This window comes from Patiria miniata, unplaced genomic scaffold (genome assembly GCF_015706575.1).
Source record: "Patiria miniata isolate m_02_andy unplaced genomic scaffold, ASM1570657v1 HiC_scaffold_5, whole genome shotgun sequence".
Taxonomy (NCBI): Eukaryota; Metazoa; Echinodermata; class Asteroidea; order Valvatida; family Asterinidae; genus Patiria; species Patiria miniata.
The window spans coordinates 12411831-12429820 of NW_024037072.1; the positions used below are offsets into that span (position 1 = coordinate 12411831).

Genomic DNA, 17990 nt, shown 5'->3' on the forward strand with positions numbered 1-17990 from the left:
AGAGTCATCCTCAAGACAATTTAATGTGCCTTTACGTTGTTTGACAGGATGAGGTTCATGAGAGAGATCGTTTCAGTGATTTCCTCCTGATTCAACTGCGAGAAATCTTAGTCAGACAGAAGCATCTACGAGTCATCCTTATGAGTGCTGCTCTCGATACTGAGCTCTTCATCAGATACTTCAACAACTGCCCTCTGTTATCTGGTATGTTTGTTTATAGATAAGAAGCTCTGCCTCGCCTGCTCTGCGGGGTAGGCAGCTTAGCTGCCTGGCCTACTTCACAGGGGAGGTGGCTTGACTGCCTTAAAGGCAAACACACGCTACGCAGCAAATGCTTGCTTCCTGGGCGACAAACTTGTGCACGATCAACTCGTGAACGCATTCGGTGATACTGGGGCAGTGTCACTTACAAGTAACATTTCACTGTGTGATCTGGATTCAAATTCCATTTCCTATTTGAGTATTTTTTATTATACATGGTGCTGATGGCAGACTATAAAACATAATTGTGACCTTCTGTGGCAAAATGAAGAATGTCCCCCAAAACCATGTTTTGAGTTATCAACAGTTGCAGTTGGGTACGCTAAAAAATGTATGTCAAAATCAATATTGTTTGTTTTCTTAGTTTTGAGTAACCAAGGTATCCAAGATTCACACTATGTATTTTTGTTGAGAAAAAAATATCCCCAAAAGTTGGAAACTGAAGAAAGATTTCCACTGTCATTGGCGGCGCAATGCGTATTTCTTTTTTCAAAGCGGTGTTTCTCGAAATGGGGTCGGCGAAATTCGGCGGGACACTGTTGAAGATCCTGCGGCATATCTTTGGAATAAATTAAGCTACAGAAATAATTTGGTATTATTGGAAAGCCAATGATTTGCACTTTAACATTATGTGTGTAACGTGAAAAGTCAAAGTTGGGGGTTATTCCTCATTATGATATAGCAGGTTACAATTGGGGTTCCTTCCTAGCTAATTGAGTGTCTGCTCTGTTGCGCGATGTTTTTTTCTTTTAATAGTGCTCTGTATTGCTGAGGCGTTAGGAAATCTGAAGTTTGTTCGTATGTTGTGAAGGAAAAACTTTACTTTTGGTGTTATGTTTTATACCTCACAAAATCTAGTGTTTTTCATTTGTGTTATTCTATCAGCCAAAGTAAGACATGCAATGCATCTAATTTGAATTTCCTTTCCAAATTCTTCCAGTTCCAGGCAAAATCTTTGATGTGGAGGAACTTTTTCTTGAAGATGCACTGAAATGGTAATAAAAACATCTTACATTTTCTTTTGTTTTTTTAATCCTTACCATAATTATATGTCCGGATCCTCACCCGATCAAATATTTCTGTCAGATCCCAGAATTATTTGGGATTATATTTTGTTCCAAAACCAGTTTTCTGTTTGTCAATTGTGTTTGTTTCAATCAATACTGCATTCTAAATCCAATTATTGGACAAGCTTCAATTGTTCGCAAGATTTGAATTTACAAAACAGAAAAAAAGGGTACAGTTAATTTCTTTACTGCCACTCTCTCTCTGTTGATACAGCACTGGTTACACCAACGACAAAATGAAGAAGTTCATGAAAGAAAAGACAAAATGTAAGTTGTCAATTATCTTTAAAAACAATTAAAATTATAACAGCTTAGCCAAGAAAGCAATTAACATGAACAAAAAAGGACGGAGCCAATTGGGTCTTGAAGATCACTGTTTTGTTTTCTTTTTTTGTTCTTTCTTTTTTGTAATATATTTAGTAATCTTCAAAATTGAACAAAGAAATGGACTGAATTGGAGTTTGAACCTGCGACCTCCAGATTGCCGTTCCAGTGCTCTACCAACTGAGCTATCTAGCCCTATTGACTGGGTAGTTCAGTTGGTAGAGCACCGGAACGGCAATCCGGAGGTCACAGGTTCAAACTTCACTCCAGTCAATGTCTTTGTTTCAACTTTGCAAATTATTACAATGCACCTAGTCAGTTTCCTTTGTGGTTTATTTGAACAAATTCAGTTACCGACATGTGTGTTATCTGGTTATCTTTGCTAGGTCATTGTTTAGGCATTTCATATCTGAATATATTCATCAGGCAGTGAGTTTCTTTCGTTTCAGTGGCCAAACAGACTGTTGAGCTGAATGAGTGGTACAAGGAGCCCAGTGCCATCAGTCCTGTACCTTCAGAGCAAGATGATGATGTCAGTAAACTCTCTCAGGACTTCTCTGCTGTTAGTGGGTTGAGTGGGGCAAACAGTGACAAGGCATCACTGGATGTGAGTACTCTTTGCTTGGTCATTGATGAGGCATTTCATTTCCTAACACGCTGTCTGTGAAGTGAATATTCTTGTTTTGTTTCGCAATCAATGATGATTCCTATTTGTTGCTCTTCAGAACTTCTACCCGTACAAACAGTTTTTTTTAATGATCAGCTTTCGAATAGTAGAGCTTACTACAATGAAAGCTATGAAAACTCTCAACTGATCATCTGAAAGAATCATAGAAGAATATTGATCTGATGATGCACAAGCTTGATGCTACAGTTGCTGAAGTTCAATCTTAGGTCTTGAATGACAGGCATCAGTGAACACTTTGTACAGGAATTTGTCAGGTTTTTTACCTGATTTGAAGATTTTTTGGTCAGGATTTTTCCTGATTTCAGGATTTTTTGGTCAGGATTTTTCTTGATTTCAAAAAACATTTTGTCAGGATTTTCCCCTACTACAAGCTTTTTTGCCAGGATTTTCCTTATTTCAAGATGTTTTGTCAGTATTTTTCTTGGTTTTAAGATTTTTTGTCAGGATTTTTTTCCTGATTTCATGGTTTTTGGGTCAGGATTTTCCTTATTTCAAGATTTTTTTGTCAGGATTTCCCTGATAACAAGATTTTTTTGTCAGGATTTTTCCTGATTTCAAGAATTTTTGTCAGGATTTTTCCTGATTTCAGGTTTTTGAAAGAATCACTTTTGAAATCTGGATTCCTGAGGTTTTACCGTATAGGTGTTTTCACTTATAAAAGTTGATATTGAACAAATAAATGGTATTTTAGGTGTATACAAACATATACCACAGACCCTACGTTGCTCCCTGACCCTCAAACCATCTGCCGATTATTTCAAGGATTTTTCATTTTTCAGTTTCTCCCAATCTCACCCTTGGAATTGTCATAAGACCATGATGGTATTCAAAAACCCTTTTCATGTTTCTTGTCTGTAATATATTAGGCCTCAGTAGATGTAGCGGACATGTCTGAGTGGTTGATGAAAGCCATGGACAGCGCCCTCGGTGACTGCTGGCTGAAGGGCAAATCTGAATCATTCGACCAGCTCATGCACCTGATATTAAATGAGAACGTCAGCGGTAAGTTATGGCCTCAAGCTACTCTGGTGACTGGGTTCGAACCCTAACGGGGAACATGGTGCTTGTGTTCTTAGGCAAGAGACTTTACCACAAGAGTTCTTTCCACCCAAGAGTATTAATAGTAACTGTGAAGATACAGACCAGATTGCACTGATCTCGAGCTGCTGAAGAAAAACAGTTGTCTCATGGCCTGATAAACAGGGGTAATAATTTTGGAGTGCTTGGCGACCTTTGGTATAAAGTGCTATACATGTATAAGCACCACATTGTTATTATTGTTGACAGCCATTCTGAAACTAGTGCCACACCCCTTATGTTGGCTCCTTGGCGGGGCAACGTGGAGGTTCTTTACCCCTCTCCGTTGCCCTACTTTAGTATTACATCATTCATTATTCACTTTCACAGTTGACTACGCCCATTCTGAAACTAGTGCCACACCCCTGATGTTGGCATCTGGGTGGGACAATGAGGAGGTTGTTCACCCCTCTCTGTTGCCCTACTTTAATATTACATCATTCATTATTCACTTTCACAGTTGACTACGCCCATTCTGAAACTAGTGCCACGCCCCTTATGTTGGCTTCTGGGCGGGGCAATGTGGAGGTTGTTGAGAGATTACTTAGTCTCGGAGCTAATCCTACACAAAGAGCTTCAAATGACATGTAAGAAGTCAAACTGCTTCTTTGAAATTAATATATATTTTGTGTATTGGCTAGAGCTGTATCAGCATTGTCTATTGATAACCTTTAATTATCAAGTTGCACAATCTTTTGGTCAGTAAACTCTTGTAACAAACATGATGTTTTTCGAGATATGAGTGAAGAATAATCTATAAGTGTTTATGTTTTGATGTGTCCTCTTGTTAGAGCAGTGGATGAAGACGATTTCTTATTCATATAGAGCTCTTGCATTAAGCAGGATTCATTCCTTGTGGATTTAGCAGTTCCAGTAAATGTTTGACAGGGTTGGCATTTCTAACAAAGAAATGATCTTGACTTTTCAATAGTTATAAACCTCTTCAAGAATACTTCCATGGACATGAATATGTAGGTTGTATACTTTCTTCTAATGTTGAAGCAAAGGCTGTAAACAATGACAAATAGCCTGATTATTCAACAGAAGTTCTTTTGTTCTCTGATTAAGAACATGAATGTTATCTTCCTATTATAATTGTTTCATGTTTTGTTGTTTTCATACAGGACTCCTTTAGATTGGGCCACCAAGTTCAATCAGACAGACGTGATTGAAATACTACAGGCTCACATGTAAGTTGGCTACAGATTCCCTATCTACCACACCCTCATTATTCTAGAATAGATGTAATACGCGTCACGCTTTGATTACAAGTCTGCTTTCCTATGGGAGCTTGGTGGCTCTCGTCTCCACCTGACTCCCATAGGAAAGCACACTTGTAAACAAAGCGCAACATTGTTTGTTTGTTATGTTTTTTGTTTGGTTTTTTTTTTTGGGGGGGGGGTACTTTGGGTGTTTCCTAAGCACCACATTAAAAATATAAAGACATCAGATGTAAAGGAATACAGAGGGTTGTGGATGGCAGATACCAAGCAAAAACCAAGGCTTGTACGAGGCCTGGATCCTTAACTATTACATGAACCTTCCTATGCAGACATGCATTCTGAGCAAAGTTGTCCTTTCAGTCAAAATCAGTCAAGTGACTGTTTTTAACTGTTGAGTGCTCCCTGCCTAAATAAAGCAGAATTGACTATTGTACTAAAAGGAAGCTTATTAATTGGGCTTTCATATCCTAGATTTTTGAAAGTGCTACATACAGAAATTCATTAAATAATTGGTCCTGCCATTTGGGTTTCCTTTTTTTTTTTACTCGCCCTGTACATTCAATAAGAAATCATTAGACACTTTGAGAATTGAAAGTAGATACAAATTTCATAAATTGGTATAAAAACAGCTACTTCCTATCATAAATAACAAGAAAATGTAATGTAATGTGTCAGCATTACAAATGAAATATTTTAGAATGCCATCATGTCTCGGCCCTGTTGTGATGTACAGGAAGTGAAGAACCATGTTTATTTCTCTGTCTTTTCTTTCTAATGAATCGCTGTTCCTCCCAAATTTATTCCAACCCCAATCTGAGCCGCCCTTTTCCCCATGTCCACAATAGCTCTTCAATCAGATAGCTTGTGTTCTGCTCTCCAGTTTTAATCAGAAGCATAATTTGTGTTTGGCATAGAACCAACATGCAGGTGGAGGTGGACGACGAATCTGACTTGATTAAAGACAGTGCAGACATCAGTGCTGAAGATAGAGAACTCTTGCAGGCGTACCAGCACAGCTTTGATGACGAGAGAGTCGACTTGAATCTTATCTTGGCATTGTTGACGAACATCTCCGATAAGTCGCAAGAAGGTGGGTATTAAGAAGTGTCAAACCATGATTCGTAAATATCTGAGACAGTTTACCTATTTCTATTGGTCGAGAGCCCGTCACGTGGGTGGTTTTAAACGGTTGATAAAACACCGACTGGTTTCAAACACTTTTGACTGAAAAACCACTGTGTTCTGTACCACATCAAGCGGCGCGCGCCAATCTTCATATAAGGAGATTTTTAGTACTACTCGCGCGAGGCACATACCGTAAACATAGCTAGAGGGGTGTTTCACAAAACATGGAGTAAAATTTATAATTTTTGACTTGTTATTTTTTTTGACTGAAAGATATTTATGAATGGGAATAAATATATGCTTGGCTGGTATTAAACAAGTACGTTAAAAAACGGCTAGGGTCCTGGTTGTCGATAATGACCCAACTGATTATTGGTGTCCAGGCCCCTAGCTTGGCCAATTTTAAACTTCCTTGTTTAAAACTGGCCAAGCACATACATCTACACATTACTCTCCTTGGCCGACAATCGTTGGAAAAACTGACTTTTTTCCCCAAATACTGCCCCCGATTTACCAAATGAAGTTAGTCCACATTTTGTTTGCAATCGGTTACACATCCATGAATGGGTGCAAGCCAGCTAGTCTGGTTCCATGACCTGATAATTCCCCGACGTCTATAAATTGCTCTGTTTCGTCTGAGGTAGGGTCAGGGAACCAAACTACAAGAACAACATTTTTATCTTAGTGTTTCCAGCATCTATGAAAACAGGTCAGTGTAACAGTGTAACAGGTCAGTGTAACAATATTTGCTATAAAATAGTAACCCCCAAATCTGTCCATTTCTGAAAATTACAGAAAAAGGAAATGTTGTATAAATAACCTTTAAATGTAGTGCATACATTATAAGGAACTAAAATATTGGTATTATTTGTCTGTTTATCTCGTTAGGTGCAATCCTCGTGTTTCTACCAGGCTACGATGACATCGTTGCCTTGAGAGACATACTCCTCAACGATGATGCAAGATTTGCGGACAGTAATCATTATCAAGTCTACACATTACACTCATCAATGCAGAGTTCTGACCAGAAGAAAGTGTTCAGGAAACCACCCTCAGGAGTCAGGAAAATTGTAAGTTTATTGGATACAATTATTCAGATCAAAATTCAAAATGTTAAAAGTGGGTGGAAAAAGTCATGATATTCATTAGAGTTTTCTGAAAATCATTCAGTTTAAATTCAAAATTCAGTTTTCTACACTATAATTACATTTTATTCAATAACTACTACCAATATCATCGGTGGAGTTTTTAATGTTCTCTACAAAGTTCTCAAAAAAAAAATTTGGGAAGTAAAAGTTTTGGAAATTTCTTAAGTTACATATACTTTTAGCTATCCTATTTAGAGTGTTGCCCTTCATAAGATAGAATTTGCATCGTGTGAAAAAATTCAATATTAGGCCAAAAAAAAAAAGTCTCCGGTTTCTGGTATGCGCGCGCGTCGCCGTAGCCATGCGCGTCGGCAAAATGAAAACGTTTTTTTTTCAATGAAAGATGATGTCTCAAAACCGCCAAACTCACTGGTTTGACTGGAATCCTGCTGCTGCACAATTGTAACGTGTTTTTAGATTGGGTTATGGTCGAGAATAAGCTTTATGTGGCCTCTCTGGACTCCCATATATTTGCACTAAGTTTAGTCGGGCACCATTTGCAGTCATCAGCCGACATTTGAAGCAAAAAAATCAGGTAAAAAAAAAAAAAAAAGCCGCGTTGCCGCACCACTTTTTGGGCAAGCTCCATACCAGAAACCGGAGACTTTTTTTTTTGGCCTTAGGTTGATAACATCTAACCTAATATTGAATTTGCATCGCCCCGACGCAAATTCCATCTTATGAATAGTTTTATTGCGATACCCACTGCTACATCAGATTCGAACCAGCCAGCCGATCCCGACAAGCTTTATGGTCTAGTGGTAAGACGTCTGCACTAGAAAGCAGGAGGTCATGGGTTTGAGTCCCACCCGAGTGATTTTTCTTCTCACTTTCATTCGGGGGATAACACACTGAGTGTACAGTGTTTATACGTCGGTGAAGGACAAAACCTAATATTGAATAGAGTGTTGCCAAAAGTCATCTGATGGCTATATAGCACCAACTGAAAGTTCTCCCTGTGTGGTAAATTATTTCAAATTTAAGGGAGTTATATCTCACATTTTTAGATTAGATAATTTGACAATAAACCTATCAAACAATTCTCTGCAGGTGCTATCCACAAATATCGCAGAGACAAGTGTAACCATCAACGACGTTGTCTTTGTGTTGGATTCTGGAAAAGTCAAAGAGGTTTGTTTCATTTAGAACGTAAGCACATTGAAATGTTCCAGGCTTTTGTCACCAGTTGGAGGTTTTCTGAAGATATTTAATCTGGAAATTGTTGAACTTTCAACTCAGTGGATATTACACTTTTGGAGCAAACAGTGAAAAACAATGCACGATCTTTAAATCACAAAATGGGGGGGTTTTTTTTGGTTTTTTTTAATTCTTTTTTTCAAAAAATCAGTAAATATACTGATCGTTGGAAATCACCTACATTTATTGATTTTTTATAGATAAGAGCAATGGAATAATTTCATGGCGTGTTCAGTACCAGTACGATCTTTAATCCAAGTAAGCTTTTTGATAATAATTGTTTTGGTTAATTTTGGGATAGATGCAAATGATCCTATATGCCTTTAAAAGTGCAATTTCCTATCAACAGTCCGTTACAAAAGCCAAGTTTTAACGCACAGTTTTAGCTGATTTTTTTTTAGACAGATTTAAGTGTATATTTCTGTATTCATCAAAAATCCTTGGATGGACATGGACAGATTTAAAAGTTTATTTCTGTATTCCTCAGAAATCCTTTGATGCCCTCACCTCAGTGTCCATGCTGAAGAGTAACTGGATCTCAAAAGCCAGCGCCAAGCAGAGAAAAGGAAGGTAAGTCAATAATGGGTTTTTTTTAGGTCTGTTCCGAATATTCAAATATTCAATCGATTATCGAATACCCAAATATTTATTTTTCGATTTTAATATTAGGTGGTGATCGTGAAATGCAATGAAATAAAAAAGGGGGAAAAAGTCAAATGTTTTATAACAAAGTTGCTTTCTGAAAGCTCATTTCAAGGTTTTGTCTGACACTTGAAGGCAGCTAATATATGTGCCCAACAATAAAATGTAGAATCCATCCAAGATTAAGAAAATAGATTTGTGACGCATACAATTCATGAATGTGCAAAGTTAGCATTCTAGGTAATGATATATTGATGTCAACTGTGTTGAAATCAATTATAATGAAACCTGCATGACGGCCTTTTCAACTGGAAATCGGATGACCGAAAACCCACCTTCCGGTATAACCTAATATTCAAATATTCGATCGAATAGAAGGTCAAATATTCCAGTATTCAATTATTCGAATTGGCTCAGCCCTAAAATTCGTCGTAGATGAATGCTTTGCATTTTTTTTTTTTTTTTTTTTGAAGACTTTGCTGACTGTCTGAGTCTGTCCAATCCAACTTTCTGAACTAACTCTCTATCAGTTTCCAAAGACTGAAAATATGCACCGCCTCTTTCTACTAATTAAAATCCCGATGATCAATTTCAAAACTGAAAATAGCTCATACTTTTGTTGATTGTAAAACTTAACCTTTTTGTACATGTAATTTTACATCCCAGTGATCATTTCCATTTTATTATTATTCCATTTGTCCATTTATCCATTTATCAGGGCAGGTAGATGCAGACCTGGTATGTGCTTCCATTTGATGAGTAGAGTTCGTTACAAGAGTCTTCCTGACTTCCAGACACCTGAGATTCTCAGACTGCCTCTGCAGGTAAAGTTGCCTTTTTCCTGTAAGTTTCCTTAAAGTTGTCGTCTTTTCTTTTGAATTCTTTGTGAATTTTGAAGATAGTTGTTGATTCTCAAAATGAAAATTTCAACTCAGACATCCATGGACTATGGACTCCGCACACAGGTGTCCCCTCAGTGGTTACATAGGGAGAGTTGGGGGAGACCACTAGGAGGGACATTCAAACGCATTGCTGACGACGCCTGGCACTCATGCAAAGATGCTTGGTTTTGCGCACATTCAGAGTATCATAATAAATAAGTCTTGCGTACTTTACACCATACGCACGCGAATCAGTATGCACACACGAAAAGCGCCATCTATTCTTGCATGGATTCAGTTATGACACAAGGTCAATACACAGTGACCTCAGGCATGCAACTTTTCCTCTGATCCGCTGATTTCCTCGTTTTTACTTCTCATGAATGTCATTACAAATTGAAAAACACTGTACAAAGTCTTGTGTGGTTTGGAGTTTCCTTTTTTTCTAAATTTCCTTATATTCTTGTGCTTAATTCACAATTTCCCCCTTTTCCATTATTATTTTCAAGGAGCTGTGTCTACACACCAAGCTATTGGCACCACTCAACTCAACCATTGCTGATTTCCTATCCAAAGCACCTGATCCACCTGCCTCTCTCATAGTGAAGAACGCTGTGCAATTATTAAAGGTAACACCACAGAAATGATGTGTATCTGGCCAATTTTGGAAGTGTCAGAATTGTGTTAAAGTGGCTTTCAATATTGAAACTTTAAAACTTTAATTGGATAGTGACACAGCGAATAACTTGTGCTTTACAATACTGAATTGCCTTAATAAGCTCAACAAACAATGTAACATTGATTGCATGCCTGACAGTCAGGGGTAACAGTCTGAACCATTCTTGATCCCATAGGCCATGCATGCAGTAGCAACTGGGTAGAGCCAGTATCACACCCGGAGGAAGGTACACTAGGGCCTTGTTAGCCGTTCACGATATTTTTTTCAAGAAACTTAGGTTTCGGACTCCTTTTTCCCGCCAGTTAATTTGGAGAAGAAAAACAGTAGATGAAAAATGGACATGATTCGAACCAAAGTATTTTGATTAGAAACTCATCCCACTAACCACTAGGCTATTGTGGCAACCTGACAACATCTATTCTTTAAATTCCTTTAATGTCGCTAGTCAACTAAGTAATATGCTGTGACGTCATTGTTCTTTCCTCATGAATAAACATTATACTCCCTAGGTTACTGATAAAAGTAATGTACCTTCTTCCTGGTTGTGATACTGGCGCTACTTAGCAACTGGGGCAATGTGACAATTTTTTTCATGCATGATGGTCAGGGGTAACATTACAAATCTTTTTCTGTAATCCCATAGGCCACTTGTGTTATAGGTAACTGGGAGATATGACAATGATTTCATGCTTAACGGTCAGGGGTAACAGTATGAACCCTTAAGCTTCTTGATCCCATAGGCCATTCGGTGACTTCTCTATATGCCGACACCCCTATGTTCCAACACCCCTATACCCCTATGTTCCAACACCCCTATGTTCCGGTCGGAACAATACATAGGGGTGTCGGAACTTAAGTGTGTCGGAACATAGGAGTGTAACCGGCCATTCATGCAATAGATATCTGAGAAGATATGAGAATAATTACATGCATGACAGTCAGGTGTAACAGTGTAAACACCAAAACTCTCCTTGTGTCCCTAGGCCATTGATGCAATAGATAACTGGGAAGATATGACTGAGTTGGGACACCACCTTGCTGATTTGCCATTGGAGCCCAGACTAGGCAAGATGGTGCTGTACTCCATTGTACTCAAGTGCCTTGATCCAGTCTTGACCATTGTGTGTGCGCTAGCCTACAGAGATCCATGTGAGTAAAACTGCAGTTAGGATTTCTCAAAGAACGGGAGGTATTCAGAGAGACAAAATATGAAAGTGGAACAAAAAAACTTTCTACAAATGGATCCCTTTTGAGGTGAATGATGCTGGCTTGTCCCTTTCAGCTCTTTTGTATTTTGGTTAGGTATAGGGTGTGGCTCTTAATGTGCAACTGTATGAAATAAAATAATGCCCGGTTAGGAAAAGGTACTCATTTGTTTGAAGCAAATTCTTCACGACATTTGACATTGGATAGATATTATTGGCATACAGGATCATTTATCCAAAAAGTAACCTAGCAATTTTTTTTCAAAAAGCATGTTTGGATTTAAGATCGTACTGGTACTAAACACCCAATGAAACTATTCCATCTGGCTTGCTGTCTGATGGATTAAAGGTGATTTCCAACAATGTAGGTGATTTCCAAAGATAAGTCAGTTGACTGATCCTTGGAGATGAACAGTTCATAAATCTTGTTTCAAGATCAAAAGGTTGTCCATGGTTTTTCATTGTTTTCTCGAAAAGTGTATTGTCCACTGAGCTGAAACTTCAGCAGGTTAGCTTTCGAACTTGGATTTTGAGTGGTGTTATTATTGGAAACAAACAAAATGCAGGAAAAGCAAATGACCCTATATGCCTTTAACATGGTCTTCAATCTTGATATGTAATGCTCCAAGTTTGGACTTGAAGAGAATTAGGATTTATATGCAGTGGATTAAATCACAAGAGTACATTCCATTTTTGAGATAACAACATTACCAACATGTTCATATAATTCTTAACGACACATCGCTTTGCTTGTCTTTGTTGTGTGTGCAGTCATACTGCCTAATCATCCATCTCAGAAGCGTGCTGCCATGGCCGTCCGTAAGAAGTATGCTGCCACTACGTTCAGTGATCACATGGCATTGCTAAGAGCTTTCCAGGTACAGTCGAATGTATTAATTAGGAATTGGAAATTGGATATCAGTTTAATTGTTGCAGTGTTTAGAATTTTCCTTTACGAAATTTAGTGACATTGGTTGTTTTAAAGTATTGATATACTATTTTGCATTTTTCTTCATTTCATGAAATTGACCAATTTCAGGGCTATTAATTTATAACAGACATCGTTCCACTGAGCTGTTCCATGTTTTGCGTCCATTGGTGCTGGAAAAACACACAAAAAACCGCTGTTCATTTTCAACCATCAACGTGCATCTCACGCAATCTGTCATGCATAAAACCCATAGGTCACAGGGAGTGTCCGAGTGCTGGCTCTGTTGTGGGACAGTGATACATGCATATACCTAGCATGCCTGAGTGTACGCATGAAGTCAACAGCTGGCTCACAGCAGTTTAACAGATGTAGTATTTGAGAAAACTAAATGTTCACGGCGATGGTTAGGTCCTAACCATCGTTAGTGCTGATACAAAATTCCTCTTTTCTTGAGAATGACAGCATATATACCAGGCTCCTACATGTATTTGAAGTCGGTTACACACAATGGAAAAAAATCTTTCTTTTTGAAAGGTATTGTTACACAGATAGTGAAAAGCCACTGTCGTCCAATCTTAAGTGGTCCCCGGACCCCACGCCGTAACGGCTTCGTGCTTCGCGCTCGCCGGAGTTTGCACTTCATGCATAAAAGTTTCAGGTTTTTTGTCACAAACCAGTCACATCCCTGTGTTACACAAACAGTGAAAAGCCACTGTCATCCAATTTTATGTTTGTCTGTCACTGTTCTGTCTTTCATTTTCAAAGGCTTGGCAGAGAGCTCGTAGTGATGGCTGGGAGAAGGCATTCTGTCAGAGAAACTTCCTGTCGCAGGCAACCATGGAAATGATCGTTGGCATGAGGTAATCATTGTCAACTGATTTATTATTTTATATATTCTGTAATTAACCCTAACAGAACTGAACCCATCAAACCCCAACGGCATGTTTTGTTGGAATCTGTCAGGATGGGTACAGTACCCCTAAAGTGACAGTCTTTTACAGTGGGTTGGCACACCTCCAGAAACAAAGTCAGAAATATGTGTGTGTAGTTTCCAATATGGTGTTGGAATTTGCCAGGATGGGTATGGTTCCTAGCAAATCATGCTAGGGAGTTAGGGTTAATGATTGTATTGTGATTGTTGTATTCCTTTTAGCAGTGAATCTAATGATTTTATGACACTGTTACTAGCATGACAAAAGAACCTTTGGAAAGAAGATGATCAAGAATGTTCCTTTCAAACGATGAGGAAACTATTAGATGGTACCCAGTCTAAAGAGTAGAATATATTTATAGATTCTGATAGGGCTGTCCCTTTTTTTTGTCAGTTTCAATATTTGAAAACAAAAACCACGCACATACACACTTGACTGTGATGTTATATTATCATAAAGGTTGTGGTGCTATATTGTCAAGTGCCAGGTTTTGTAGATGGCAATTCATTGTTCACATCCTTTTAGGAGGTTCAAGCCCTTTTCCAGTTTAAAAATACTTACCGGTATTGCCAAACACTTCAGTACCCCATATGGATGACCGCACACAAATTTTAACTGGCACTCTCTTCGTGCAACTTTTTATGGACGCAGCTGTAGCTGGAAGTTTCGAATTTCCAAATATTTCGGTCAAACGCAGTAATCGAATACTAAATTATTAAAAAAAAGGACAGCCCTAGATTCTGGACAGCACTAGATTCTGACGCTTTGACATTATAGCCGCGTTTATGATTTATTTTCGTTGTTTCAAGGACTCAACTCCTCGGTCAGCTCAGAGCCTCCGGGTTTGTCAGAGCCCGTGGTCCAGGAGACATCCGTGATCTCAACACCAACTCAGAGAATTGGGCTGTCGTCAAAGCGTCACTGTGTGCTGGCATGTATCCCAACATCATGAAGGTGGATCGGAAAAAGAATCAGCTGATGACACAGTAAGTAGATCAGAGAAGCATTCATGTTGTGCGGTTTGATGTGTTACATGATGACATATTTGCCTCTGGATAATCATCTTATACTCTTAAATTTGGAAACCTGAAAATCAATGAATCCTCAAACTGAAACCAAGGAATCCTCAAAAGTGCCCCAGGCACCGCAGCTAGCAAGCCTGAAGAAACCTGTAGAGAGGAAACAATGAGAAGAAATTACATTTCTAGAGGCGGGAGGAAAACCCCAGAAGAATATTCTGGGGAAAACCCAGGGAATCAGGTAGGGACTGAAAACCCAATCCACATGTAGACAGGGCAGGAATCGAGCCCAGGCCATAATGGTGGAAGGCGAGGAATGAAACCACTGTGCCAACCCGACTTGCATTTGTGATATTGCAGTTGCGATGTTAAGTCAGAAATTTCTCAAAGAGTGCTTTGTTTAATTATACACCTTATAAACACTGCAAAAAAAAGAAATCCACACTCATTGGAGGGGTCATAATTTTGAATCTGATCGTCTTATGATGACGTCATTTATATAGACCTTTGGGGAATGTTGTTAGCTACATTAAAAAATGATGCAGTTTGAAAAATTGCCAATTTAAAGAGTACGCGAGTTGAAATTGCTGCATGGCAATGATAAACTACCCGAAATGGAGCACTGCCCGGAGCACGCGAAATTGAATTGTAAAGCTGTGCTTTGTTCGGGCACTGTGCAGTCGATAGGGGCCAAGTAAGGGCATGTGTGTTTGCGCTTTGCAATTTCTCCTCACGTAATCTTTAAATTTGCAACTTTTCAAACTGCATCCTTTTTTCATGAACCATTGTCAATCTTGGACGATTTACAGTCTTTGGTAGCAAACGGGGTATCAGAATGGAGCTAACAAATTCCCCAAATAAAGTTACCATAGGACGATCAGATTCAAATTTATGACCCCTCCATTGAGTTTGGACTTTCTTTTTCTTTTCTTTTTTGCGGTGTTTATATTATTCTAATGTAGTAAGTACATGTACATGTACCTTGAACCAATGATGCAGTCAAGTCTATCACTTGGGCCAATTTTATAGAGCTGCTTAAGCACAAAATCTGTTTAAGCTTGCTAAATATAATCAGGATACCGGCCAAAATGCCATGCGATGTACATTGCTTGTGACTAGTATTTAGCTGTTGTTTACTTAGCATAACAATCACATGGAGTTTTGATGGGTAACCTGATTATATTAAGCAAAGTTTTTTGTGCTTAAGCAAAATTTATGCTTAAGCAGCTCTATAAAATTGGCCCGCCCTCATCAAAAGCAAATCACAAGTATTGGAGTGTCATGGCCTAGCGGTTAAGAACACCGGACTCATGTTCTGGTGTTTCAGAGGCAACAGTGACGTGGGTTCGAGCCCGCCGGCGGACACTTGTGCTCTTAAGCAAGGCACTTAACCATTATTGCTTCGTCCTTCGGATGGGACGTTAATCCGTAGGTCCCGTGTGTTGTATAAATGCACGTAAAAGAACCCAGTAAACACTTGTCTCTAAGAGAAGGGGTTTGCCCCGGTGTTTCTGGCCTCCTGTATAAACTCCCACGTGGAGTATTTAGGAGAAGAACCAACCAATATCCAACCAAGAACAAGTCCTTTCACAAGTAACAGGAGATAAACAATAACATTGGTTAATTTGTTCTTGTGACTTGACTTGAGACTGATAGACTTGTGATGGACTCGACTCCAACACTGCCTAGAATATATACCGAGAACATACAATGTTTTTCCTTCTCATACAGAACAGAGAGCAAGATTCGTTTCCATCCCAACTCGGTCATCCATGAGACTGGTAATGGTAACTTGTCAATGATGCAGACACATCTAGGCATCGTCAGCTCACTGCCTACTGATTGGCTCATCTATGAAGAGATGACCAGGTGAGATGTTTGCATTTTGCAAGAAAGTAATACCCAATTCAAACTGGTGTTCCAAAGTAGTGCTGAACCCAAACAGTATTAGGAGCAACTAGGGTCCGGCTATTAGAGTTTCTGATAATTGATATGTCATTAAACTAATATTGATTGTATTCAATATATCAAATATTATTTACAACACACGTTGCAATTTTTTGGGCCAGCCCGGCGAACAAGCGTGTATCAGGCAGTTGCAAAAAATATAATAAAAACATGTTAAAACGTACGTAAAAATCCTTTATGTCCATTTTTCTTACCGAACATGCCTCCCAACAACTTTCTCACGTCAAAAAATGTTGATGCCTTAGGAAGTTTGGACACGGATAAGTAGACATCATGATAAACCGTATATAGTTTGACGTTGCAACTAACTAAAATTATGAGTTTAAACCTACCTGTCACTTCAAGGGAACTATTTTTATTTGAGACAGGTCCAACCACACTCCGTCACGCAGAGACGGAGCGGCTAACATTTTGTTCTGATATCATTTTCTCATAGTGACTTTTAGATTTGTCGATATGATTTAAAAAACTGATATCGATGATATGGATATCACATTGATACCGAGTAATCGAGTAACATCGATATACATATATATTTATTGATTAATCAAGTAATATCAATATATCGATGGACCCTAGGAGCAACTCAGGCTCACCCAAACAAATTCATCCAGGAAAAGTTTATGTATTAATTTTTTGTTGACTAGATAACACTGTCACACTCATTTATGTAACACTAGGTTTCACCACCTTACAAGTGTCCGCTGTGCCACTGCCATCTCACCCCTCGCCATAGCCCTCTTCTGTGGCCCTTCCCGTCTGCCTCAAGAGGCACTCTTCCAGCCTGATGATAACATCTCTAGTTATCCTAACCAAGATGAGAGCGATAGTGACCCGGAGGACGAGGATAAGGGTCAAAGGGCGGGGTTAAAGTTGGATGATTGGATTGTGCTCAAAGCTGACACTGAGGTATGTTATCAGTCAATCAGTATCCAGGGCAATTTTAATGGCATCTCATACTTAGCAATTGCATATTACAGTACAATCCTCCTACCGCTGACACAGTTGCAGCTAGTGTGCCCTCTATTGATTAAATAGGGCCAGCCATGTGACTGCACATCAGAAAACCCGGAGCGTGGGCGTCGATATCGATAGACAATTGAAACAAATTAAAGGTTTGTTACTCGCAGTTACAGTTAATTGAGTGGTTTCTTGATATGTTTATCGTTAGAGCAGATACTTTTAGATAAGAACAATATTAAATCGGATTAAAATGATGATTTCTTCAATGACAAAAAGTAGGAAGGTGCCAAATAACGTGTCCATTGCATAGCCTGGCATAGCGAGTTACGGTGGAAGCCAGTTATGTACACGACATGACTGTAAAAGAATCGGGAATGTTGCTGAACTCGAACTCCAGATACCTCAGACTTTGTATCAATTCCCTTGGGATTTGACTTTAACGAGAGTTTACTGTACTTCACAAAGAGAATCTGTTCCAGGGGTGTAGTCGAGTCCATCACAAGTCCCTGCAAGTCCATCCAGTCCCAATTCAACTCACAAGCTATTCAAATGAGCTTTGACAAAGGCATTTCTTTGTTAATGTTCATCCACTGTTGGACCCACTTTACACAGGGCTGCGACCTTTGGGCCTCCCTTGTGCGACCATAAAACTGGCCAGGT

At 38.9% G+C, this 17990-nt stretch overlaps 1 protein-coding gene across 3 annotated transcripts in view; it reads left to right on the plus strand.

The window, feature by feature from the left end:
* Positions 1-17990, plus strand: part of LOC119741080 (3'-5' RNA helicase YTHDC2-like) — a 35005-nt gene that overhangs the window by 7527 nt on the left and 9488 nt on the right. For all 3 annotated transcript variants that reach the window (XM_038216742.1, XM_038216744.1, XM_038216743.1), the window contains exons 8-26: positions 48-204; positions 1202-1256; positions 1543-1595; positions 2102-2259; positions 3207-3342; positions 3878-4004; positions 4542-4607; positions 5555-5730; positions 6654-6835; positions 7964-8044; positions 8598-8680; positions 9471-9576; positions 10143-10262; positions 11296-11461; positions 12289-12395; positions 13214-13308; positions 14190-14366; positions 16131-16268; positions 17048-17276. In XM_038216742.1, coding sequence (XP_038072670.1) covers positions 48-204; positions 1202-1256; positions 1543-1595; positions 2102-2259; positions 3207-3342; positions 3878-4004; positions 4542-4607; positions 5555-5730; positions 6654-6835; positions 7964-8044; positions 8598-8680; positions 9471-9576; positions 10143-10262; positions 11296-11461; positions 12289-12395; positions 13214-13308; positions 14190-14366; positions 16131-16268; positions 17048-17276 — 2412 coding nt within the window. The remainder of the gene's footprint in view (positions 1-47; positions 205-1201; positions 1257-1542; positions 1596-2101; positions 2260-3206; positions 3343-3877; positions 4005-4541; positions 4608-5554; positions 5731-6653; positions 6836-7963; positions 8045-8597; positions 8681-9470; positions 9577-10142; positions 10263-11295; positions 11462-12288; positions 12396-13213; positions 13309-14189; positions 14367-16130; positions 16269-17047; positions 17277-17990) is intronic.